At 42.8% G+C, this 26,396-nt stretch overlaps 1 protein-coding gene across 3 annotated transcripts in view; it reads left to right on the plus strand.

The window, feature by feature from the left end:
• PRKCA (protein kinase C alpha) overlaps positions 1 to 26,396 on the plus strand; it is a 405,935-nt gene that overhangs the window by 132,594 nt on the left and 246,945 nt on the right. For 2 of the 3 annotated variants that reach the window (XM_070560196.1, XM_070560194.1), the window contains exon 3: positions 21,790 to 21,872. The exons of the other annotated variant lie outside the window; for it this stretch is intronic. In XM_070560196.1, coding sequence (XP_070416297.1) covers positions 21,790 to 21,872 — 83 coding nt within the window. The remainder of the gene's footprint in view (positions 1 to 21,789; positions 21,873 to 26,396) is intronic. 3 annotated transcript variants of the gene reach the window in all.

Below are 26,396 nucleotides of genomic sequence, written 5' to 3' on the forward strand. Positions count from 1 at the left end.
TCATATTTTTCCTAAGGTCCAACACTCTTGCAAGTGACAGTATGTATCTGGCTGAGACACAGGCATCCTGCTGCACTTCTTGTCTTCTGACATATTGGTGCACTTTTCAGTGGGAAGCTGACCTGGAGTAAAAGCCCGTGGTTGTCCTTCTGAGCTCTCCAACTGGAGGCTGTGCTCTGAAACCAAACAGCTTTGGCATCATCACAGCAAGAGCCCAAAGGAAAGGACCTGTGAAGGAGGGAGGGACAGTGGGAGTGGTGAGGGTGGGGTGAAGACTGAAGAGGAAGAGGACCCTGGATGTTGGCAGGCTAGAAATGCCCTGATTTCACTCGCCACTTCCTCCACCTCCATAAATTTCCATTCCTGTCTATTTTGCAATTCTCTCCCCGAAAGTTTTGCTTTTGTCCCTCTTTCCCTAGCAGTAAACATTGAGAGGAAGTAGCCCAGGTCAGTTTCCTTTTGGACCATCACTTTCAACTTAGACTTACTTTCTAGACAGCGCCAAGAAGGATGTGAGGATAGCAAGAGTCTCCCCAGGTCCCGCTGAGTCCCACTTCGCCTGAGATGCCTTAAGTCTTCCCCAAGTGCAAGAGAGTCTCTGTGGGACGTTTCCCTCCTCTTTCTGTGGGAGCCACGTGCAATCGCCTGTGAGCTCGAGACCGCCGGGGAGCACCCCCGGTGATAGCTGTGGTGAGGGTGCATTACTCCCCTTTCTCCACGGGCTTCCAGCTTTTTAGTTGTGACCTATAAGTTTGCTGAAGACAAGGGTGACCTGCTATCCATCTCTCCAGAGCTTGCTTGGAACACATTTCTCCACTCTCTCTCTTTGTGGCTCTGTAGCCAGCTCTGTTTAATGTAGAGGTAAATATACAGGCACTGTACTCTTAAAGTTAAGTAACATATGTTCTTTGGAGAAAAGAAGATGGAGATAAATAATATTAAAAACATAGTTCCTTTACCTTCCAGGTGATAGCTACAGTATAGCACCTTGGTGCAGGTAGTCTGAATTCTTTTTAAAAAATCTATCTGGGGGCCAGTCCAGTGGCATAATGGTTGGGTTTGTGTGTTCTGCTTTGGCGGCCTGGAGTTGCTAGGTTGAGACCTGGGGTGCAGACCTACACACTGCTCATCAACCATGTTGTGGTGGCATGCCACATACAAAATAGAGGAGGATTGGCACAGATGTCAACTCAGTGACAATCTTCCTTGAGCAAAAAGAGGAAGATTGGCAACAGATGTTAGCTCAAGGCCAGTCTTCCTCACCTCTCCGCCCCAAAAATCCATCTGTCTAGCTATCGGTTGAAATATTGATCTGTCGTTCTGTGTAATCTTTATGGACTCACGTGAGTCATATGATTTTGTAAATTGGAGAGTCACTAGGTTGTGAAACCTTTTATTTTATTTATTTTTTTGAGGAAGACTAGCCCTAAGCTAACATCCACCTCCAATCTTCCTCTTTTTACTGAGGGAGATTGACCCTGAGCTAACATCTGCCACCAATCCTCCTCTTTTTGCTGAGGAAGACTGGCCCTGAGCTAACATCTGTGCCTATCCTCCTCTATTTTATATGTGGGACACCTGCCGCAGCATGGCTTGACAAGTGGTGCATAGGTCTGCACCCGGGATCTGAACTGGAGAACCCCAGGCTGCCGAAGCAGAATGTGCGAACGTAATGGCTGTGCCACCAGGCTGGCCTTGAAACCTTTTAAATATTTTACATTCAATTGTTTGCCAAGCTGCCTAATTCTATCATGGTTATTGACGAGGCATTTGGAGGTAGGGCAAGAAGCTGTCTGCAGAAACATAAGTTTGGAGTTGAGTAGCTGAGACTCCATTTCTGGCATACGGACACACAGGATCAATTAGGTTAAATCTCCCAGCCCCTGAGTATAGGTACTGATGGGCTTTTTAGGAAAAAGAGAAACTTTGGAATTGGGTGGGAAGTGCTAAGGCCCAATGACCAGAGTCATAGAGAAAACAAAAGCCTCAGGATCCATGTGAGTGTCCATAAACTTGGAGACCTACCAGGAAACTGTTGGTGTAGCTTTTTATTAGGAAAGTTAAAGATGATTTAGAAGGATCATGCTCTTTAAGGCAGTGATCCACAATACGTGTCTATTGGCGCGTGCTACAGAGGTCCACTTTTTTTTTTTTTTTTGGAATGGGCTCTTTTTTGAGGGGAGAAAATAACAAGCTTTGGCTGCATGTCCCAGGAAGAGGCCGCAGAAATGAAACCTCAGGGTCACATGCCAAGAAAGAAATTCCCCTGACACATTTCAGAGCTGATGCTTAACAGTCCTGAAGCAGTTTGCATCTTTACAGGGCAGAGACAGAAGAACCTCTGTTGGAGCTCCCTGGCCCCAGCTGGGTTTTGGGACCTGATCTGTGCAGACCTGGTAATTCCCCCCGGGCATCACTGAGTTCGGACGGAAAGGGTACTGTGAGCCCTTCTTCTCACTACCAAGAATTGCCCCTTTGAAATGGTCTTGGAGAACTCGCTATTCTAGGATTTAATTACTAGAGAGATGAGCAGCGGCAGTGCAGTGCAGCTCTGAGACACATGTTGAGCTGCTTGAGCAGAAGAGGAAATGGAGTGAACTGCAACTTGAAAAGCAACCTCCAGTTAGCTTCTCCCTTCTAGGTTGACTGGGAACTGGTGCCTCCACATACGCGTGTGTTTAATTAGACAGCCCCGGAGGTTATGCTTCAAGTGAGAGGGGAAACCCACCTTTTTCTAAACCTTTCCTTACCTTTGGCCTGGATTTGATAGCTATTTTTTAAGCTAATTTTGCTATGTGTACTGAAAGTGTTCTGTGAGTTCCAGAGCACGAGGCTATATTGGATAAATGAACTTCAACCTTACTCTGGACATATTCTCTAATCTGTAAAACTTCAGATTCGTTTCACATCTGCTGAGTTAGTATTTCGTTTCCCTAATATTTTTGTTCCCGTCAGTACCATTCATCCGAGCAAAGTTTATTTTATGCTGGTGGCATCAGTAAGTAATACATCACAAAGAAAGATCAGATCCTCTGGTGCATCAAATCTATTTTGAACTCTGTTCTCAGGCAAGGAGACAGATTGTAACTGCAAGTGACAACTTACACCTTTGTGAGAGTGTTTGTCATTGTTGTACGTGTGTTGTGTCTACTAATTAGCTTGTGAGCTCCCTCAGGTTATTCGTCTCATACAGGGCCAGTGTCTGGCCCATAACAGATAACCAGTAAACATACATTAAATGGAATTGAGTCGCAATGATGTGTTACAGACAGGATAGTCCTAGGAAAATATCGTCATCCCAGAGCCAACTATGCTTTTCCGCCCTCCATGATTTTAAGGCAGAGCAAATATAAAACACATTTTCACACTGGTGAGTGAACAAATTTCAAAATTCCAAGTTTTCTGTGTCTGGAACATAAAACGGTAGTGAAAGTTACTTTTTAAAAATGGGGTGAAGAGCTAGAAATTAAATCTGATTTGTTATACCCACAGAGGGAAACATGGCTTGCTGTGTTGCTCTCTCCATCCCATCCCTACTTGGATTCCTGAAAAGGTGTGGTCAAGCTGGCCCCTGACCATTGGTGGGAAAGCAGCTTACCTTTAGGATCACCGTGACCAGCTCAGGGGGGTGGGTGGGGCAAACACATATTCAGTTACTCTGCGGGATTTAGAGAGGAAAGATGAGGAAGCAGAAGAATCAGAGTTGCATCAATTTGACCAATAAAGCTTAAATTTTGTTCACAACCAATGAGACAGCCTCCAGGGAGCCCAAGGTGGGGGTAGTACCTTCTGGAACCCTAAGCTTTGCCTCGCTGGTTCCAGAGGCTGTGGTCACCAGGGGAAAGAAGTGACACCTGCTTACAGCCCACCCAGCCGTGCACAGACGACGAGCCACACTCATTGAGGGTATCAGGGTGGAAATAGTCCGTCATTACTTACAGCCCATGAATCTTATTTAGCATTTCTCCAATTTTCTCTTTTTTGTCAAGGGAACAGAAGTCCATTATCAGGTGTTTCCACAAAACTGACCTCATATTTCCTTCCTCGGTTTAGTGCTCAGTTGCCAAAAAGAAGCGAAGAGTCAGCAGAGTTTAGCTCGAGTCGCTTGGAGTGAATATCTTCAGATTAACGAGACTCAAGATCCAGTCAGTGCCTCCAGCGCGAGAACACCCTCCTCCACTCATGCACCTTTGTGCAAGGAAGGTTTTTGGAAAAGAGGTCCAGCATAGATCCCAGACGTAAAGTAGCGGGAGAATCAGGTCGCATGTACAATGATTATGGGTCACTTTTCAATTTTCAGAGAACCTTGTGCCTTTTTAAGAGGCAGTAGCTTTTTCTGCCATCGTCTGGAGTGCTTGCACCTGGACTTGGCTGATGTGTGGTGGCGAATGAGGCAGCCTTTGCTCTGGGCCGGGCTGAAGTCGGAGCCCTTCAGCACACTTTTCCTCCTCCTCTTTCTTATTGAGGAGAGAGCTGGGACAGCTGCCTGTGTCTCCTTCCCCATCCTCTCTTCTCTCCTGCTCCAGCATCAGATATTCCTACCTGACCGTACAGGTGGCCTGCACCCCACTGCAACCCACACCTGAGACCTAGACGTCGGGTTGGTGCAGCTCTGGTGCCGGTACCTGTTGAGTCTGCCCTGGGCCAGGGTCCTCGCTCGCTCTGGTTGGCCTCTAGCCTCAGGTTTCCCTGTTACCTTGCTCTGTTACACCTGTGCGGATGGCGTGGGCTTGTCCTGTTTGCTCATGTAGAACACAGCTACCCATCTGTTCCTCTCCGCTGGAGCTGCTCTGCCCGAGTCATGACTCAGTCTTCATTCACACCTGGGCTCTGGCACTTTCCCTCTGACACCCACCCTTCGGAAAGGGAACACATTGCCTGTCCAGCCAGGCTTTTCCTGTCCTACTGTTGTTCATATCCAAGTGTGATGGGAGGGAAAACCAGAGCAGAATAATGAGCATAGCACCTCCACAAATAAGAACCCAAGTAGCTGCCATGATGGAGATTGCTCTGTGCCCAGCAGCGAGTGTCATGGTAAAAGCTTGAGCCCTTAGCCCAGACTGGCGGCTCTGGATCTCAGCCTCCCCGTGTATTAATTGTGTGGCTCTGCAGCTCACTTCTGGCTGCGGCTATGGTTCCCTTGTCCTTAATAAATGAAATTATTTAGCAAGAGTATTATGAGGACTGTTACCGTTACTGTTGTTCCTTATTTTCTCATGTGACCAAGCCAGTTCAAGCGACCCAATGTTACACAGTTTCATTTAGTGATCCTTCTGTAGCAACTCACCTAGATTGGAAAAAAATAACACCAATTTCGCTATTGATGTTATCAAAAGTCTCCAGTGCCATTGTCTGTTTCCTTGTGTAGTGTGAGAGCTTTAGAAATGGGTGGGGCCCTGGGATCCTGGCAATGCGGCTGTCCTGCCTGATGCCCAGGGAGGATTGTGTCAGCACACATGTAATCAGTGGAGGAGTGAGTCCAGTTGAAACACTGCTGTTGCTCTGCAGACAGGAAAAGGACACTCTTTAGAAATGGCTGAGGGTGGCAGTGTACTGAGGCTACAGTGTGCATTTAATAGCTGTAATGAGTCAGATGGAAAAGGACCAAGCTTGCAGCTTCCAGATCCACATTCTACCTTTAAAGTGTGCCAAAGGTATTGTCACGTGCCTGAAAGGAGAGCTTTTTTTTCCCCCCCAAAGGGTCCTCTTTAGATGTGTTTTATACCAGATGTTCATTTCTTTCAACTTAAAGAAATGGTTAATAGTGACTGAAATGTTTTCTAAATAGCACTATTGCAGTTAGCTGCTTTGGTTGAATTTGGTTGTTTTAGAATTGCGGAGTGGATATACAAACTTTAATGTTAGCCTGTAATCCGGGTCATACAGAGTATCCAACCACTTTCCCCGTGTTCACACGGAGCAGTTTTCCAGGCTCTGCCTGAACAGCCAGCTCTGGTGACCACTCAGGACTCCCGTGAGCCGCCTTCCTTTTCAGAGAGCCCTTTCATCATCCTTCCTTACGGTTAGCTGAAATCTGATACCCTGTAACTTCCACTCTTTGGTCCTATAGGGTTTCCATCCTTTAGCGACAAACAGAACAAGCTTAGTCTTCCCTGCAAATACCAGACCTTCAAATACTTGCAGATGGCTCTCTTGCAGGCTGTGTCTTCCCTTTCAGGTGGATCTCCCATTCCTCTTAGGATGTGGTTCTGAGTCCCACCATCTTGTCTTTAGACCACCTAAACCAAAGAGAGACTGCAACCACAATAATGAGGGGCCTTGGAACCTGAATCATGTCTCAGGAGGAATAAGTAAGGAATTGTCGTTTGGAACTCCCACCTCCTCCATTCTAGATAATATACATCAGTTAATACAGCCTCTTCTCCTAGTAGCTCTTTTGGCAGCCATACCACATTGTTAATTGGATCAATTAAAAATGCTGTCGTCTTTTCATCTGTAGTTGATCTATCTCTTTCTCCACTCTGCATTTCTGTAATTTTAAGGCCAGGTGTGGGAATTTGAATTATCTTTATTACTCGATGTCATCTTCATAGGGTACAGCTTGTGGAATCTTCCTGGTCTAGCTTTGGATTTTTCTTTGGGTTTTCTGGTCAGCCGGGTTGTGTACTGTCTTTCTCAGTTGCCCATTTTCTGCCCATTTGGGAAACTTGCCTTGTGTGGGCTCAGCCAGGTCTAGAAGATAAAGCTTGTTATCTTCACCTCTCATAATCCAGTCTTCCTCTCAGCTCACATCTAAGTGGGTACATTTTATCTCATCTACTTGTTGGAAGGTCTGTCCTGGATCCGGGTATTTATACCTTGTAGGTATTGATTACTGTCCACGGAATTGAGTGCCCTCACACGTTGTGGAACCAGAGGCTCTGATTGCCATTGATGAAGCCTGAAAGGAATGCCTCTCTGCACCCTAGCCCCTCCTCCCCTGTGTCCTGTCCAGGCTTCCTGACATGCCTGATTTAGGGGAGGCCCTGGGCTCACAGGGAGGCTGTGAGAGAACACCAGCCAGGCACTGCCTGGGCTAGATCATCTGAGCCAAGGCTCTGTCAACACCTGGCCTGGCCGTCGGGTGGGGAGAGGAGGGCCTGGGAAGGAGGTGGTGAGAGGCACTGCCTCTCGTCCTGGTACTTGTCAGTCTGGAAGAGGTGGCCGTTTGGATTCTCTATGGGAAGCAAAGCGGAGGCTCTATCCTCTTCCTGGCCTGTGCAGGCTACAGCTGCCTGAGGCCCAGGCTTGCCTTGTTTCCTCTAGTCATTCATTGATTTCTTTGTCAGCTGGATTCTGTCTTTACTTAGGTCTTCTTCATTTGAAAATCCTCCACTTTTCTCTTCCCTCAGTCTAGTCACTAGTTCCAAATTATTTTGGAACCCCATGAAACCGAAAGTTTGTAAGCAGACAACAGTGAGATGTTATCACATTTTTGTTTTGTTTTGTTGCATTGTTTTTCTGGTCCCTGTGCTTGTCTCAGTCACTGTCCTCGAGCATTTCCGAGTTGTGTCATCTAATTTCTGTGTGGACCCATGGCTGAGCACCCAGCACCATGAGTCATGGAATTGTATTAAATACCTGGGAGACTTACAATATAACAGGACAAATTTAATTCTAAATATGTGCTAAAACTAATTTTTTCTGATGATGATTCAAAAAGCACCTTAGAATCTTGCAGCTTGTTACTGTGAATGTCATCTTTAAAGTTATATTAGTTACTTAATACATTAATGGTTGAAAAATTAGAATAAATATGGGTAAACAAAAAGAAAAGTAAAATTAAATCATCCCAGACACAATGCCTTTGGTTGCCTTGCAGACTCGTCCCCATGCACAAACAGTGGTATGCATCTTTTAAAATCAAGAAATAGCTTTACATCGTGATTGTCAAATGTAGGTTTTCTGAAGCGTCATGTATAGCTGTAGATTAAAAAGCACTTTGGTCTTAAAATCCTGGAGAACAGTTTGTCATTTATTTTAAAATTTACTTTGCCTTATATTTTCTGGCATGCGATTTGGAAATGTAATATATTAGTTTTGTAAGGTTGTGGGTCTTTGCTTTGTTTTGAATTTTCATTGCTTTTCTGCTTCTCTCTCTGCCTAATGTCCTTATTTGTACGGAACCTTCTCTGGTCCCCTCGTCTTAGGTCTTTCCCAGGTTGCTCATCGCTCTTACCCATGGGCATTGGAATCCCTTGGACACCTTCGAATTCTTTTTTGGAAACTTCTGGCCTCATTGCTTTGTAATCATGTTGTGTTCCACGTCCCTGGTGCTTTATTAGTTCCCAGCATACTTGATAAAGAAGAAGTAATTAGTGTATCATGACTTCTTTTGAATTGTCCTCCAAGATAAGCTGATGGAAATGCTCCTTGGGTAAAAATTTACATAGTAATGTGAACAGATTTTGTTGCATAAGCTCCACCCAATCTCAAGAAAGTGAAAGCATTTTATTTATGGAAGCTTGCTGTATGTATTTATCCCTAAGAATTAAAAATCACCACTGCGCTGTGGTGACCCTCTAATTCCAGAAGGAAGGCTGTTCATGTTTCCTTTCATTATGCCCTGTGTTTCTAACTGAACTTTAACATCTTTCTTTCAATTTTGAGACAGTGCCCACCCCTATTCCAACTTTGAGTGAAATCACAGCCAAGCCAGAACATTAAATATGAAACACTTTTTTCCCTAACTTACCCCCTGGAGCTTTGTAATTATGTGGCTGAAACAAACAAACAAAAAAAATAGAACACTGGATTCTGAAACGAGTGTTGACTAAAATATTTGGCACAACTTCATAATTTCCTTCTGTGAACCATGACCAGGAGTAATATTTTCTTGGTTGATATGAATCACATTCCTTTCCATCATTGCTTTATTTTCCTCTGACCCCACTACCTGTCTCTGTAGTTTGCAGGAGGTGGCCCATGCCTATTTTCATAATTTTACATAGATTTTATTGAAAACTCTATCCGATGACTGGTGGGGAAAAAGTCCCTTGATCTTTTGTCCTTTTCAGCCCTGGCAGCAGCACCATTTCTGCCACAAGTCCTCCATGAACCTGAGGCTGAGAGAAGAGCCCTTCTCCACGTGCTCACAGCCCATAATGAGAAGATTTTACTTCATGATCTTGAAATTGCAGTCACATCTCGCTTAATGATGGGGATATAGTCTAAGAAATGCGTCGTCAGGTGATGCCATTGTGTGAACATCATAGAGTGGACTTACACAAACCCAAACGGTGCAGCCTACTATACACGTAGGCTATAAGGTACTAATCTTATGGGACCACCATCGTACATGTGGTCCTTTGTTGACCGAAACATCTTTACATACATGACTGTATCTAGTTGTGACTTTCTCTCCCAAATTAGACTCAAAGCTCTTGGAGGCACCTGAGTCTTATTGATCTTACAGTTACCAAGGCTTAGTGCCATATCTGGAGTGTAGCTTTTGCTCAGTAAATATTTGTTAACCAGAACTGAATTAAACTGAATGCCTGTGTGTTTTTTTTTTTTTACTAACAGCTTTCCTGCCATCCCCTATATTTTCTTTGTCTTTTTTTCCATTACCAAAACCATGACCTGGGTATGACAGTGATCCTCCGGTCTCTGATCTAGTAGACTTGCTGACTTCTTGTGAGAGTAACACTATTGAAAACTTCCTCCTTCTTGAAACGCTCCCACCTTTCAGATTTCAGGGCTTCTGGCCGTCTGCTTGCATCTCTCCTAGGTCTGTCTCTGCTCTTTTGCTGATTCCTCTTCTCACCGCTCAAGCACACCATCTATCTTGAAATTGCATTCAGCATTTCCACCATCTCTGCCCAGGTGGCTTCTACTATCTCGTTTAAGCAGATGCCCCCAGTGGATTGTGCATTATTAAACCCAGAGTCCTCCCGTGCCTGCCAGCCCTCCTGGCTTTCTACTGAGAGCTTCCTGGGTATTTGTGGAAGGAGTGGCCAAATGGACAAACATGCAATTTTATTTTGAAAGTGGATTGGATATAAATTATGAAATTACAAATACCGGAGAGATAGACATGGTTCTTGGTTTTGCTCTGACCTTCAGCTGTAACCAAGTGGCTTGTTTACTGAACAAGTATGTGCTCAGGGTGTCGACTCTTTGTGAGACTGCTGGGATATCAAAACTTTGGCTTAAGAATAGGACTGTAGCCTAGGATTAGACCAAAGAAGAACAGAGGCAGGAAAGAGTCACGACCTGAATCTCACCCACCCAGTCCTCCAAAGTCCTCCAGAGAGCACAGTTTGAAAACCACTACAGTAGATTCTTTCTACTGAAGTCTCCTCTGTTTCTATTCTCAGACTCGCAGCGATGCTGACTGCCTTTTCAGTTAGTAATTCCTTCATAAAGGTGCGGGCCAAAGCGTGCTTCCCTGAGCTCTTGGTCCCTTGAGGATTTCAAGTGTTTGTCTTCTGGGTGGTTTTACACTTGTGTGGGAACCTACGTTATCTCACCACTAAAGACCAAGAAGGTACTTTGTATAATCAGCAGCATCATGCAAACGTGGTCGCTGTTAGGATTTTGATTGTAAATACTAGCTAGTATATCAAGCAGGACATATACCCAAAAAGCCAATGATTTTAATTTTGGGCTTCTGATTACACCTTTGTATTGAACTCTTAAAGAGTTCTGACTTTATTAAACTCATTTATAATTGTGAGTAAATGAGTCTATATAAATGCCCCAGATATTTTTGAAGTTCACAATTTCCATTCCATATCAGCAATTTAGGTTTAAATAATTTTTTTGCTTATGGTCACTCATAATCTTTGTGGGCCCTTGTTTTTCCTTGTGGGAGTGGAAACAGAACCCTGATTCATTAGTTTGTTAATTGTTCGTTGCTGCTTTGGACTTAAAGTTGTCCTCAGTCTTCATGGGTGATGAAGGTGGATTTTATGGACACAGATGTGCTGTCTCATGGAAGTATTGGGGAAGAATGCCTAGAAGCTCTTACTGCTTGCTCTTGTTCATATCTCTTAGTTGAGACCCGAAGTTGATTTATGTCCAAAGCTTTACCTTGACACTCTAGACTTCTACTTTCTCTTAGCAACCTGGGTTCCATTTGAGAAGCGGAGTGTTGCTGTTTTCTTGACCACACACCCACAGCCACCCCTACCTCTGATTAAAATTCTCATTTATTGAGTAATTTACTTTCTAAAAACTGCCTGGGGGTGTGTATGTTAGTTTGCTAGGCTGCCAGAACAACGTACCACAAACTAGGCGGCTGAAACAGCGGAAGTTTGTCTCCCGGTTCTGGAGGTTGGAAGTGCAAGATCAAGGTGTTGGCAGGGTTGGTTCCTCCTGAGGGCTGGGCGGGAGAAGCTGCTCCATGAATCTCCCCTTGTCTGGTGATTTGCTGCAGTCAGGGGCTTTCTTTGGCTTGTGGAAGCATCACCCTGAGTTTTGCCTTCATCTTCAGGACATTCTTGTGTGTCTGTCCAGATTTCCCCTTTTTATGAGGACATCAGATTAGGGGCTCACCCTAAGTCATTGTGACCTCATCTTAACTAATTAAATCTACAAAAACTTCATTTCCAAATAATTTCATGATCTGAGGTACTGCTGGTTAGGACTTCAACATAGGAATTTAGGGGGCAACATTCAACCTGTAACAGTATGGCTAACACCTGAAATGATCAGATGACAGACATTTTCACTGGGCAATTCTGAATAGGAGAGATGAGTAGAAATAATAAATTACACTGAATGTGCTTCAGAGACTAAGTAGAAAGACAACTGTTGCAAGATCATAAATTCTATCATATGAAAGAATTGTGGGATTGTTCTTGACATACTTGTTATAAAAGAAAATTATTTTTCAAGTCTCTGCTGATTTTCCTGACCAACTCTTTTTAAATACTGAGATAATAGTTTCTTAATGACGAGGGAGAAAGAGTTTGACCACATTTGTAAAAACCCAGTAACTTATTTCTTTCACCTTTTTATCATGTACCTTTCCAAATATCTACAAAAGTAGCAAGAACAGTTAATGATAAAAACCATACACCCATCGTGCAGCTTTGAGAATTGATCTTTTACCAATCTTGTTTCATCTCTCCTCTTGCCACCTTTTTTTCTTGTGAGAGTCTGCTAAAGCAAATTGCAGACATTATGTAATTTCACTTATATAATTTTTTTAAGGCAGAAAAAGGCAGGCTGCCATACTTCATCACTATTAAAATGAAGAAAGAGCTAAAACTATTCAATAATCAATATTACAAAACATATCCTGGTTTGTACATTATAACTAGTTAAAGGAGAAAAAGTGGGAGATAAAGGGGGGTGAAGGGATGGCGGAATAGAGAGAGAGAAGATGTGAGAGAGACGTTCTCCTTGACGTGTTTTTCTCCTTAAATAGACCCTGAGCCCACCAAGGGCACAAACTGTGTTTTGGCCACCCCTTTACCTTCATACCTTGCAGAATATGGGTGTATAGTAGATGTTGAATAAATATTTGCTGAATTATTGAGTAAGAGAGTGAATGATGTTCCCCCAAAAGCCTTGCACAGAAAGATGCATAGACATACTCAGAAACATACACATTTAGCTATAGAGACAGAAAAGAGAAAAAAAGAGACTCTCAGGTAATTACATTGCCTCTTGCAGTCTCCAGAATATTTCTTCCGACACTTAAGTCCCAGTGTAGGATTTTTGCAACCCTACTACGAAGTAGGTTTATCCCTGCTGAGTACTTGTGCCACAGGCTGGTTAGAATTAAGTTATACGCTAGAGGTTTCATCTACACTGTGGGAATTCACTCTTCCTTTGCATCAAGTGTTTTTACCACCTTCCATCCTCCTAGAATTCTGGAGCTGTGATTTCTTTTGCTTGCCATTCTGGGGAAGAGTTGGGATGCTTTTAAACAGGTGGCATGCATTTTCTGGAAGAAAGCACAATCTCAGGTGTCTATACTGTAGGCAGACCTATGCTCGTAGACGTGAGTTACCTTGGAGCAAAGGAAACAGGTCCTGTTCCACCAGAGTAAGGAGGTTTTAGACTGGAAGCGGGGGAGAGAAGGCACAGTATGTGGTTCTGGAGCCCACTTCAACCTTAATTCATTGCAAGCCTCTCACAAACCCCAGTTTAAGTTATTCCAGACTGAAAAATAAAAGACTTAAAAATATTGCAGTGGGGAGCCGGCCCGCTAGCATAGCAGTTGGGTTTGTGCGCTCAGTGGCCTGGGGTTCACCGGTTCAGATCGTGGCGCAGACCTATGCACTGCTTGTCAAGACATGCTGTGGCAGGTGTCCCACACATAGAGTAGAGGAAGATGGGTATGGATGTTAGCTCAAGGCCAATCTTCTTCAGCAAAAAGAGGAGGATTGGTGGCAGATGTTAGCTCAGGGCTAATTTTCCTTAAAAAAAAAAAAAATACTGCAGTGAGGGCAAACCCTAATGTAAACTATGGACTTTGGGTGATTATGATGTGTCAATGCAGGTTCATCAGCTGTAACAAAGGTACCACTCTGGTGCAGATGTTGACAGTGGGGGAGGCTGTGCATGTATGGGGACAGGGTGTGTATGGGACATCTCTATACCTTCCATTCAATTTTGTGGTGAACCTAAAACTGCTCTAAAAGAATGAAGTCTTTAAAGACATATTGCAGAGAAAAGTCTGGTATTGTAGGCTTGATGAATCCTTGTGTTGAGTGTGTGCAATATATTTTTTTTAAGGGTCAAAATGAGGAAACCCCAAATGCACATTTGGTTGTGGGTGTTCATGGAGTTCATATTGTCAAGTTTGAAAGGCTCCATGCCCTTATGAGCTTACAAGCAAAATTGGATTCTTTAGATGATTTTGAAATCAGCACTGAAACACTGCAGTATCTGAGCTTAAAAACCAAACCTTAGGATTTCTCTTCAAACACGTTCACATGATTATGTACTTACATTTAAGGGATTTTTTTTTTTCCATAAAACAGTTAGACCTTTATACTATAGTTACTTAAGGTATTAAGATTTTATTACCGTATATTGATAGTTGGTGTCAGAAAAGTCTATTCTATTTCAGTTCTGAGTTGAAGAACTTGGGAATAAGTTGAAATAAGAAAAAAAAGAAAAAAAAGGGGGAGACAGGTTAGCAATTACCTATTGGCATATGTGTTGCTGTCATTATCTACATTCTTCCAAGTGTGTGGCTTTGGGGCCATAATGGGCCAGTAATCATCAAATCTCATCTTTTCTACCTGGCCCTGGGGAAACCATCTATACTGGTGATTGCCTGACCATCCTTGAAGTTCTTGCTTTCCAGCTCTCTCCTAACTCTCTCCTGTCACCTCCCAGACCACCTCCCTCTTTCCACCGTCAACTGCAAATGCGGATGTCCCCAGGACTCCCCCTGCTGCTTGGCATTCTCATTCACCACCTTGCCTCCAGCTGGTCAGCCATGCAGGTGTATCTCAAAACTTGGTCTGCAGTTCCCAGCTGTCTTGTGACCTCTCACCCTGAAGTTCCACCTGCTTGCCTGACGCAGCTATCTGGGTGACCCCCCCCAGCATGTTATATTCAACTTGTCTAAAACTGAAACCCTTGGCTAAACAACACAAAGAATCGTCTCTTCTCCTTCCACCTGTGTAATTCCCGTGAACAGCTTACCCAGGTTGGGTGTCCCTATGTCCAGGTTAATTCTTTCATACCTCATGGTCTCCTCCATTTGTCTCTTACAACCTGCCAATTCTCTCTTTATCATTGAGGATTCTTTCAGTTGCAAGTATAGAAAACTCAATTCAAACCAGCATACACACACAAGAAGCATGTCTGATAGGATCCTATGTATCCAGATATATTAAATTATATGGTATATATGAAGGTATGTATCAAGGAAATGAATTTTTTAAAAGGTATTTGATGGTTCCCATGCCTGAAAAGTCTGGAGGTGAGTGCCATGTCAACACCAAGATCTGGTTTCTTCCTTTCTCTCTCCTTAGTCTTCTTGCTCTCAGTTTCACTTTAAACCTCCCCTCTTGGTTGCAAGATGGCAAAAGCTTTTGCTCTAGCCAGTAACCTAGCGGCCATCTTTGACTCTCTTTCCTTCACACCTCATATTCAGTATTCCAGCTTTTTCTTCAAAATCTATCTCACGTCCAATCAGGAAGGAATGCAAAAAGGAAGCATCAGTAGGACTTGGTGACATTAGAGAAAAGGAAGTCAAGGAAAAGGTTAAAGATGATTTTCCTGGGGACAGGGAGAAGGGTGCCTGTAGAAGTGGGAATACTGGGATTTTGGGAAGAGTGTGTGCACAAATTCTAAGTCAGAATCAGTGCACTGCCTGAAGAATGGCATTCCTTATAATATGTGATAAAGCACATTGATTTGATTTGTTTTCATACAACTTGAATGTGTATCCCATGAGAAGACTGTTTTCATTGTTACAAATCTGAAACCAATAATTTTCTTTTAACATGCAAATATAATATAAGCTCAGTTTTTCATTACTTTCCCTACAAAGCTGAAAGCAGCTCCCTTGCCTTAGAGATTTTCATTTCGTTGTGTTCTGACGTGACGTTACCTTTCATTAATCCCTTCCAGCTAAGCAAAATTTAATTAAAACCATCTCACATGATGGCAACTATTTCTGTATTTAAAAAAAGGAACTCAGGGAAGCTCAGCTACCAGTCTTCTGTTCCAAAGCCAAACTATTACCTTTAGTAGGTTCTTCCTTGCATTCAGGATGTGTTACATAATGACTTTCCCCTATACTAATTTTGGATAACAGGGAATTTTTATGCATATGTCCCATTTTACATGACTGTGACCTGAATTTGAAATGATGTGGACTTGAGGATGAAGGGAAGGGAAATTAATTTTTAAAGGAGAAATGGAAAGTGATACGTAGCAGTATATATATTTTTCCCCTCAATGAACATGGCAGTCCATGTCAAGTGTAAATAGCGATAATCTCATTTTACGTATAGATTAAGTGACAAAGCGTCCCAAGGATTTGGTAGGAGAGCCAGGCCTGCCATCTGAAGGTCCTCATTTCCATCATCATTGTTGACATTAATTGTTCGCAAGTGAGATGTGAGGGTTGGAGGAGTTCATCTCTGATCTTCCACGGTCCAGTGAATCCTTTGCTCTGAAGTCTGAATTTTCCCCTGTCCCAACTCTCTTCTGGTACTGACCTTATTTAGAATTTTGTGCAATGGAAGCAAATATTTTTTTCTTGGTTTTATGACTAACTCAACTGTGAACACGAATGATCGTAGGAAATTCACATAAGCAAGACTACAAGGCTGTGCCTCTTGTTTGTAATTTCATAAATATCATTCGCAGTTGATGAATTACTTAGTTTTATTGTGGTGAAATATACATAACAAAATTTACTATTTTAACCATTTTTAAGCGTACAGTTAGGTGGCCTCAAGTACCTTCACAGTGTTATGCATCCATCCATCTCCGGAGCTCTTTTCATCTTCCCAAAGAGAAGCTCTGTCCCCATTAAACACTAACTCCTCATTCCCCTCTTCCCCCAGCCCCTGGTAAAAACCTGTGTTCTCCTTTGTCTCTGTGAATTCGACTACTCTAGGGACCTCAAATAAGTGAAATCATACCATATTTGTCTTTTTGTGTCTGGCTTATTTCACTTAGCATAATGTTTTCAAGGTTCCTCCATGTTGTAGCATGTGTCAGATTTTCCTCCTTTTTAAGGCTGGGTAATATTATGTTGTATGGATACACCACATTTTCTTTATCCATTCACCTGTTGATGGACATTTGGGTTGTTTCCATCTTTGACTATTATGACTAATGCTGCTAAGAGCGTAGGTGTGCAGATATCTGTTTGAGTCCCTGCTTTCCGTTCTTTTGGGTATATACGTAGGAGTGGAATTGCTGTATCATATGATAATTCTGTGTTTAAGTTTTTGAGAATGGCCATTCTGTTTTCCACAGCGACTGCATTATTTTACATTCTCCCAAGCAGTGGGTAAGGGTTCCAATTTCTCCTCATCCTCACCATCAGTTGTTATTTTATATTTTCTTTTAAGAATAGCCTTCCTAGTGGGTATGAAGTGGTGATTAATTACCTTTAACTGAAATTTTCTCTCAGGCTGGAGCCATTGCTGCACCTACTTGATTTGTGTGTGGTCAGTGTTGGTGGCATTCCTAGGCAGGAGTTTGTATTGATGATCCTGCAGTGCTGAGCAGGAAGCACTTAGCTGCAGCTGATTCCTTTGAACATGTAGCATCAGTTCACCAGGCTCTTTTTTAGTAAAGCTCTATGCGTGAATGGAGTATGGAAAACGTCTCTGGTTTACCATTTTCCCAAGGTCTCTCTAGGAAACATTGTCCAGTATCATGAGCCCCAACTCATCCATCTGCGTGATGATGACATTGACACAGAAACAAAGCACTCTCAGGTCCCCTATGTGTGTCTAATGGGTCAAGACTCATTATAGTTACATCAGCTCTTATCAAATTCATAGGGAAACATTGTCAGAGGGGAGTGTTGTCTCTCCCACACTGAGTATTTGACTTCCAGTTTGCCCTTTGCTGGTTTTTGCTGGTTTCTTCAAGCTGAAAATTAGGATCTATCATTTTTATCTTAAACTACAAAGCATGAGAGAGAGCTACTGTTAATATCAACATGGCAGCATTACCACACACCGCTATTCTTTTTGAAAATTTTTATGAGTTCTTGAGCCAAACGTAGGTGACCGTTATTTGTTGTGTCTCTGAAACATACCTTTGGACAGATGGCAAAAGCCCTCCTTAATTTCCATTTATTTAACTTCCGTAAGTAAGATTAGCATGTGACGTGGATCAGTAGACTGAACATTCTCAATTTTAAACCCAGTTAACATTAAAAATCATTATTTGGCCTGGCCTGTGGTTTTTATTGTTTTTTGTCCTCCCACGTCATTTGCTTAGCGTGATTTGTATATTTCATGTGTCATCCTTCACTGTTGGGCAGCATCAGCATATCACATAGAGGATTAGAGGAGAGCAATTTAGTACTTAGAAAATAAGTGAATGAAGATTTACTTTGTGACTTTAAGCTGCAGGATAGCCTTATATTTTAAAACCTCTCATTTGGTTATACAAGCAGAGGCAACCTAAAGTCATTGAAAATGAGGCTCCATCTCAGGGTCTTATTGGCCAGCCTGTGCTTGCTTAAGCAAAGGCTTGTTTAAGGGCCAAGGGCTCAGGCTCAGGACAAACCATGGAGCAGGAGGAATCTGCCGTGACACATGTCTGCACTTCTTCCAACTGAGTGGCTGCTGTCTTAAGGTTACCATCCTCCCTGCTAAGGCCAGGCCACTATTGGCGGAAAGTGTAGTGTGGGGCAGGCTCCACCTTATTCCCCCCTCCTCCCCAGTTCCCCTTGTTCCACTTAAGATGGTGAGATGAAGACCTCTAGAATTTCAAATAAAAAGGATAAAAATGATAGATCCTAATTTTTGGCTTGAGGAAAGTCTGTGCTATCCATCTCCAGGTCAACCCCAGCGCATTTTCTTGTTTTATTAAGCCAGTCTTTTCCTCATTCTTCAGCTACATTAGCAAGACTTCTCAACTGTTTGCATTATATTGTCTTACAAAATATGCACTACTCCGTTTAGTTTGGAACTTGAAACAAAGGATCAAGGCCAGCCATCAGTGATTTTGGAATCTCTGGCCCTCGCTCAATTTTCTGGGACAGCCTTTCCCAGGCAAGTGCTGCATCCCGCCAGAGTCAGCCAACACCAAGCCTCCCTTGCTGGGGCTGGGTTAGGGGAGCGGGTAACCTGGCTGTCTCTTTAGAGTCACCCAGGCATGGGCACATTCTCTTTCTTCATTTGTTCTGAATTGTGGGTCTTCGAACACGCCTACAGGGTCTTTATACCTCAGATAACTCACATGTATGAATGTGTCTCTGGAAACACATGACCCTTCTCTCTACCTCCTCTTGGATGAATCCAGTCACTTCTAGATGTGCAACTCTCATGGAAAGCTTGAGGAGAGGGGGCTGCTGCGGCAGGTTGGGAGGAAGTAATTTTGGGGTAGATAGGACTTTTTGCTGCTCTTGGAAATTATTCTGTGCAGTGAGGGCCTGGTTCTTCCTAGGGTAAAATTGGATGTGAGAGACTTTTTGAGGCGTACAATAGAAATACTTCCAGCTGGAGATTTACGCTTGCATTGATGGGTAAATGGGGCTAGAAAGAACAGATACCGAAAACAAACTATCGTTCCAAAGGGATTTGATAAATGTAGGTTTTCTTAAGTGTTCACCTGAATGCAGAGATGGTTTTGAAAAAAACAGAAGACAAAAGATAAAAGACCCAAATGTTTGAACAATTAAGTAGAGAATCAGAATGCTTATTTTCCCTTCAAAACACTATATCCATAATAAACTATGATGAGGAAATAATGCTCCTGTGACCCTTTTCCTTTAGTAATTTATCTTTCTAATTCCAGCAAATGATGGTTGACTTTGTGCCTGGGGAGAGCAAGCAGATGAGATTAATTTGCGCCATCACAGCACTGCTTTATTATCTATCCTTGGAGAGTGTTGCAATGGAGATGCTTTTAGCAGAAACACAGTGGAAAGGCCACTGCCCTAAGGGCCTGTAGGAGTGAAGTGCTGCCTTTTGCAGGGTTTGGCTCTGCCTGGGCAGCTCTTTTCTCCATCACTTCAGTCACTTTCTCCTACCCCGATTGTACACAGTGGGCAGGTGTGGTGAGTGTGGCAGGCAGCCAAGGAGAACCCCTCACACAGGGCATCTCTGCTTCTAAAGGGATGCTCTTTAAAAGATCTTCTGGTGTCACCTTCCTATGGATGGTTCCCTCCTTTGTCCAGTTCTGTCTGCTCATGCCAAGCCTACATTTTCTTTAAAAAAAAAAAAAAGTACTTTTACAGTGACATTGAATTATGACTGCCTTAGAAGAAAACAGTTATCTCTTATCCTATTTCCCTGACATGGCATACCCACATCTTCATCCTCTGGGCTTCATATGTATGTGTATTTATGTATATACATAACTCTTTTTGTCATGTACTATTTTTCTGTCACTCGTGCAAAATCTTGGCATCCCCTCTAATATCTTTTCTGCCCCTGTACATGGATATGACACAGTGGAAGGAAAAGGGGCTATGGAGTCAAGCAAATCTTAGTACGAGCCTGGCTGCACTACATAGTAGGAGAGTGACTTAGGCAAGACCCTCATTTGTCTCTTTGTCCATCTATCCATTTGTGCTCTCCCATCCTCTCATCTGTCCACAAATATCGTGTTCTTACAGCGTACTAGATGCTAGGGATTTGCACAGTGTTTTCCCTTCCATAAAATGTAGATGCTGAAGCATATGAAGTAGTGTCATGAGGGTTCAATTAGATAATGCATGTGAAAGGACCCATCAAAATGACACATAATAGGATGCTCAATAAATCTGTGGTCAGTTGGCAAGTCCCATCAGTTCTTCTGCAATTTCTCTGGCGTTTATTACTTCCATTTCTGAGCAGACTGAGTAATGATGGGCAATTACTTTCATTCCTAGACTATACAAGAGGCTTCTAACTGGGCCTTATGGCCCAAATCTATTCCATTAAATTCTTCCTATCATCACCATTTGCCCCTCTAAAGCACTGCTTTTGTCTGTGTTACTCTTGTTCAAACCTTTCAGTGGCTGCCAACGCTTATCAGAAATACTTGGCTTCTGATTGGGCTCTAAGTATCCCCTTAATACTGGGCTCAGTACTTGATCTCCTTTTGGGATCTCAGCTCTCAGCAAACCTGCCATCCTATCCCATCCCCTGAGATGACTGGCCCTCTTCAGTTGGCTTCATCTACTGACACATGTGCATTGAGTTCCAGTATCGTTGGTGAGGGAAGAAAAGAGCATGTGGGCCAAGAATCTGGGAAGTTCTAGCCTTCCTTCTGCAGCGAAGACTTGGGACTTGCCTGGTTTTTCTCAGGGTGTATTGTTTTTAGCATGTTGTTATTCAACAAAGAACAATAGCGTAGTGGATTCAGCCCTTTGGAGCTAGACTTCAAGCTTTTGAGGAAGGACTAACTAGGTCATTGTTTTTTATCTTCTACATTACTACTGTTCATAAAAATTTCTTAGGGGATTACTTATTAATTTCTCTAACAATTCTTTTATTGATTCATCTTCAGAATTATTTATCAAAACCATGTTGAGTTTGGGAAATATTGGCTGTGTAGTGGATTTTGGTAGATTTGTGAGAAGACCCCCAACTGGTGACAGCGACTATGGCAAGTAGGCAGATACAAGAAGGTGTGAGGGTGTTCCCGGACTTTTCATTTCAAAGGGCTGTTTTCTGTAGGCTGGGTTTTCGTCTTAATGAGTTCCGTAAGTTCAGAATTCTGAGGAATTTCTGCAACCCAAGTTTAGGGATAGCCATATATTATTTATGTTCAGTTATTCTTTTTATAGTTTATTTGACCCACAGGGTGTAACATTTATAGACATTTATATACATGTGTGTGTTGGTATAGGACCGTGAAAAGTCCTTTAAATTTTGATTCCTGTTTATACCTTGGGGAACTGCCTTACAATCTCTGGCCCTCTCTCCCTCAACATTAAAGAATAGGAACTATGGTTTAGGTCTCCTTGGCCCCTGTCGGTGTTGGCCTTTTGTGACTCTATTATCTATGACTCCAATCAATACCAAATGTTGCTGAGTCTCAAATGAAATGTCTTCTGAGTGCTATTTGAGATTCTGTCTGTATTGAAATTAAATTGATTTCTAACAGCACATAGCTCTGTTTGGAAAACAAAAGCTGGTTTATTCAATCTAGACTATTCTAATTTTAGTTTTCTTTTCTCCCCACCAGTTTGCTGCTTTGTGGTCCACAAGAGGTGCCATGAATTTGTTACTTTTTCTTGTCCGGGTGCGGATAAGGGACCCGACACTGATGTAAGTAGTCTGGAAACTATTATTTGATGTTAATGCAGGTTTCTGAGTTTAGTATTTTTTTAATGCCTGTACAACTGTTGTTTTGGCGCAAACTCTAAATGGAAGACTTAGCAATTAGTCTCATGCGACTTTGGCTTTTACTCATGAACAGATGTGTAGTCCTTTTGAGCCCTGGCAGGACTACTCAGGAATCTGAGAAGCATTTCTTGTTAGCTTGCCCTTGTTCACTCTGGGCAGTCACATGAACTAAATCCACCAAATTTATAGTAATAGCTTTCACAAACACAACGCGGTTCTTTTCTGAAAATGTTGACAAATTTTACAATGAACATAGATTACCCTTCAGTTTATTCCTGATGGTTTATTTACTAATAGGACCATCATTGCTCTTGGTCATTGCAACATACTATTTCTAGTTTGCTTCATGAGATCCTTGCTGCTTTTTCGTTATGTATTATAAATGCTACTGTTGATTTAAATAATTTAGTATCTGTTTCACTGAACAAATGATCCCTAAGCCGCCCATGTGTGAACACACAATTTCATTTATTTGTCTTCTAATTCTGCCTGTCTCTACTGAGCATCTCTGTTGCATCTCTTGTTTACTGAAAAATGGGATCAGCAAAAGGGAGGGAGAATTAGGAGGCTGGGGAAATACCAATCTAAAATATATCGAGTGGAAAGAAACTTGGGCTGTTACAGGGAAAATAATATTTTAACTGAAACAAATTTTTTGCAGGAGAAGCCTGGAAGAGTAGACATTTTTATTCTGAATTGCTTTTACTGGATCCTTTTAGTCACTAATACTGACATTATGTGCTTCAAGTGATTCCTACCTTTGGCACTTATTTCCGTTGGAAACTTTGATCTCAGAGTGGCTTTCGCTGTGGAGGCAGGGCTGAATTCCTCCCTTCTCAGAAGCGGGTGTGTTCATGGTGAGCTCTGAGCTTTGCGTTGTTTTAACACATGTAATGAAGGAACTTACCATTCCACCCTTGGTGTAGGGGCGTGCCATGTTTCAGTTAAAATGCTAGTGGTGGCAGCATAGAGTGGGTGCCACAGCTCTGAGCCACCACCATCCCGCTAAGACTCACAGAATGTGGGAGCCAGAGGGGACCTCAGAGATCATCTTGTTTTAAATCTTCATGGACCAGGAAGCCAAAGTCCATGAATGCTGAGGGACTTGCCTGTATACAAAAAACCTAGTTAGTGTCATCCACCCCACCCTTGCCATACTCCCTTTCTTTCTGGAATATTTTCTCCACTTGGGGCATTTTAGAGATAAAAATAGATGCAAATGAAGAGTACCAACTTTTTGGAAAGTTGACCTGAAGCATCATGTGGTGATCCTTTCAGCTCCTTGCTCATTATTCCCAACTTCATCCTTCCATTTTATCTTTCCTCACTTCTCTTCTATCTCTTCCTGTTTTGCCCCATGAAGAATAGGTAGGAAGTGTGGGCAGGCTACAGGAGTTTAAGTAGTTTTTTCCTGACCTGCCTCTCTTCCTCCACCTTCCTCCTTCCATATCTTCATTCTTTTGGTTAAGTACTCTTTATTGAGTACTTAATATGGGGGAAGATAGACCTTAAAATATCACTAATTAAAATAGGTTATAGGTGTTCTGAGCACATTTACCTAAGAGACCTACTCTGGGTGATCAGAAAGCTTCCCCAAGGAAATGTCATTTAAACCAGGCTTCAGGAATAAGTAGGAGATAGGCAGGAGAAAAGGAATGTGTGTGTGTGTGTGTGTGTGTGCGCGCGCACGCATGTGTGCATGCATGCGTGCACGCGTGCTTGCACTGGGACATAAAGATCCCTGTAAGAGACTCTTTCAGACAAAGAGAAGAGCAAGTGAGAAAACTCTGTGGGAAGGAGTTCAACATATGAGAGAAACTGAGCAGGTTGGGCATCAGATATCTAGTTAAGGATTTTGAACACAATCTTAGGAGCAGTGGGGGCCCAGGGAAAGGTTTTAAACTAGGAATGACGTGATCCTGCTTGCATCTTCTGAAGGTTCCTCTGGTTGCCTTGTAGGAAATGGTTGGGGTCGGAAGTGGGCTTGATGTACAGGTGAACATGGGGCAATATCAAAGGATAGAGAACCAGCACAGAGGTGCCTACTCTCCAGGGCAAGATGATGGGAGCTTGGAGTAGGTGGAGGCAATGGGGATGGACAGAGTGAACTCATTCAAGTTACATTTAGGAGCTGAATCAGCAGTTCTTGGCCATTGTGGGATCAGGGAGGTGGGGATATTGAGAAGGACTTCTAAGTTTCTGGCCCAAATGCATGAATGGATGGAGGTGCTTTAAGGCCATGGAGCTGCTGGAGGGAGACCATATTTGGGATCTTGGGATAGGGCAGATCAAGGGTTTCTCTTTGGATATGTTCAGTTTGTGAAGTCTGACATTGAGAAGACAGTTGTGTGTGCATGTTGGTGTGGAGGTTGGAAGTGGGGTGTGTCCTGAAGATAAAGGCCCCTTTTCTCCTTTTTTAAAGCCGTAGGAGTAGATCATCTTGCCTAGAGAGAGGGTATAGAGTCAGAAGGAAAGAGATTAGGGCCCAAGAGAGAGCTCTGAGGAACTCCAGCACATCAGATGGGAGAGGAAGGGCAGGGCAGTAGGAGGAAATCCAGGAGAGAGTGGTGCTGATTTAGAGATTTCTTCCTAGCTTGCTCATCAGGTCTGTGATTTTTGTTATGAATTCGCTGTGAGCTTCTGATAATTATGCACAGATAGGTAACTTGGTTTATGCCTGCTGTAGATTGATTAATGCCTGTTGTTTAGCAACCTCTTTCACATTTAGAAATTTTATCCTCTTGGGATGATTTTGTGGTCCCCTTACTCATAGAGCCCAGAGCCAGGCAGAAAGCTTGCTGTGAAAGAGTATGGGAGGCACACCTGTGAGCTGATGTTCAGCTGAGTTCTGTTCCTTCTCATTCTGTGTTGACTTGCTGTAGATGCTGAGGTTCACAATTTAATATCCTTGAAAGTGAAGATAAGAGATGAATTTTTTTTAACATGAGAGAGAAGGAAGTACATGAGATATTAAAAAGGTACAAAGAATCAGCCAGTCCTGCTTGTCTGATTCACAAAGGATTGTGCATTCTCTTCCAAGGTGAAAATTTGCCTTTTGGTTCTTGGCATTAAGAGACTTTGATTAGGGCGTTCTGCAGCCAGGCCAGGAGAAGTGTCTTCTGTCCATATGAAGGATGATCTTACTTCTTTTTTTCCAAATCTGTAAGATGCCCGAATGGAACTGCACCAGGGAGAAAGTTGGAAAAGCATGAAGGTATCAGGGCACAGAGCTGAGCTGAGATGGTAGGATTTTCTCATTTTATCCTTCTTTGAATAAGTTTTAAAATCATAGAATTATAGAGCTGGAAAGGGTGTTAAAGATTTATCTAGGTTAGCCTTATTTTCTAGATGAGGAGACTGAGGCATATTGAGGGAAGGCATAAATGATCGCATGTTGTCCTTTGCGTATCCAGTAGGTTTAAGGTTGACTCTCTCGAGGGTATTGGCCGTGAAGGGAAAGAGAGAGGAGAGGTTCTCGGTCTGCTTGTGCTGTCACTGGAACACGTTGATATCTACCCCCTGGTGTAATCATTCAAAGTTCTATTCAGATGTTTAGAAAAGTGCTAAAGGGCATGAGAAAGGCCAGTTAAAAGAATGGAAGGATCAAGAAAAATGAAATATAATTTAAGAGAAAAAACCTACTCCAAGCTTTTTTCCCGGAAAATGTAAAGTTTTTAAATTAAGACTTTTTTTTTCATACCATGACGAATATTTAAGATGCACAGTTCATGTGCTGCTTAATAATGCCTTCATTGAGCTCAGCAGACTCCAGAGCATTCACAGATGGGGAGAAAGAAGTGACAAACCCTGTGAAATCTACAAATACTGCACCTGCTCTGCCATCTTTAAGATGAAAGGAAAGAAGTACCGAAAAATAAAATAGCAGTACCCAGGTTGCAATAACCTGATGGGAATACAGTTATACTTGAACAAAGATAATCTTCAAGACTCAAGAAACAGTCTAGTTGAATGGATGCAGAAGTGCAGGGAAGCTTGGAGGAGAAAGGACTTCTGGGTTCAGTGGAAGGACCCCCTGAAAATCATCAGGCCAGTTTCTCAGCCTCCCCGCCCCGCCCCACCGGAGGAGCAGTGTTCTATTGCCAGACATTTTCTGCTAGCATGTCTAGAGAGAAAAGCCAAGATTTCTGAGACTCCAAGTGCAACCCCATGCACATTGAGTAGAGAAGAAAGGAAAATGAAAGACTTGCAAAGAACCTAACATTAAAGGTTAACTCATTCACTGATGCTGTGAGTTTTTGCAGCCGGGACTCTGAAGCTGGAAAGAAGGGGTGAGAGCTGCTGGGTACCTGGCTCACAGAACAAGCAACACTCTTCCCACTTGGTGTTGGAATGGCACTTTGAGTGGGTGCAGAATTTGTGTTTCCAGGTGTGTGGCCCCAGAATGCAGCTTGGGGCTCTGCCCAGCACCCCTGCCCTGCGTCCGAG

Source organism: Equus przewalskii, chromosome 10 (assembly GCF_037783145.1).
Source record: "Equus przewalskii isolate Varuska chromosome 10, EquPr2, whole genome shotgun sequence".
Taxonomy (NCBI): Eukaryota; Metazoa; Chordata; class Mammalia; order Perissodactyla; family Equidae; genus Equus; species Equus przewalskii.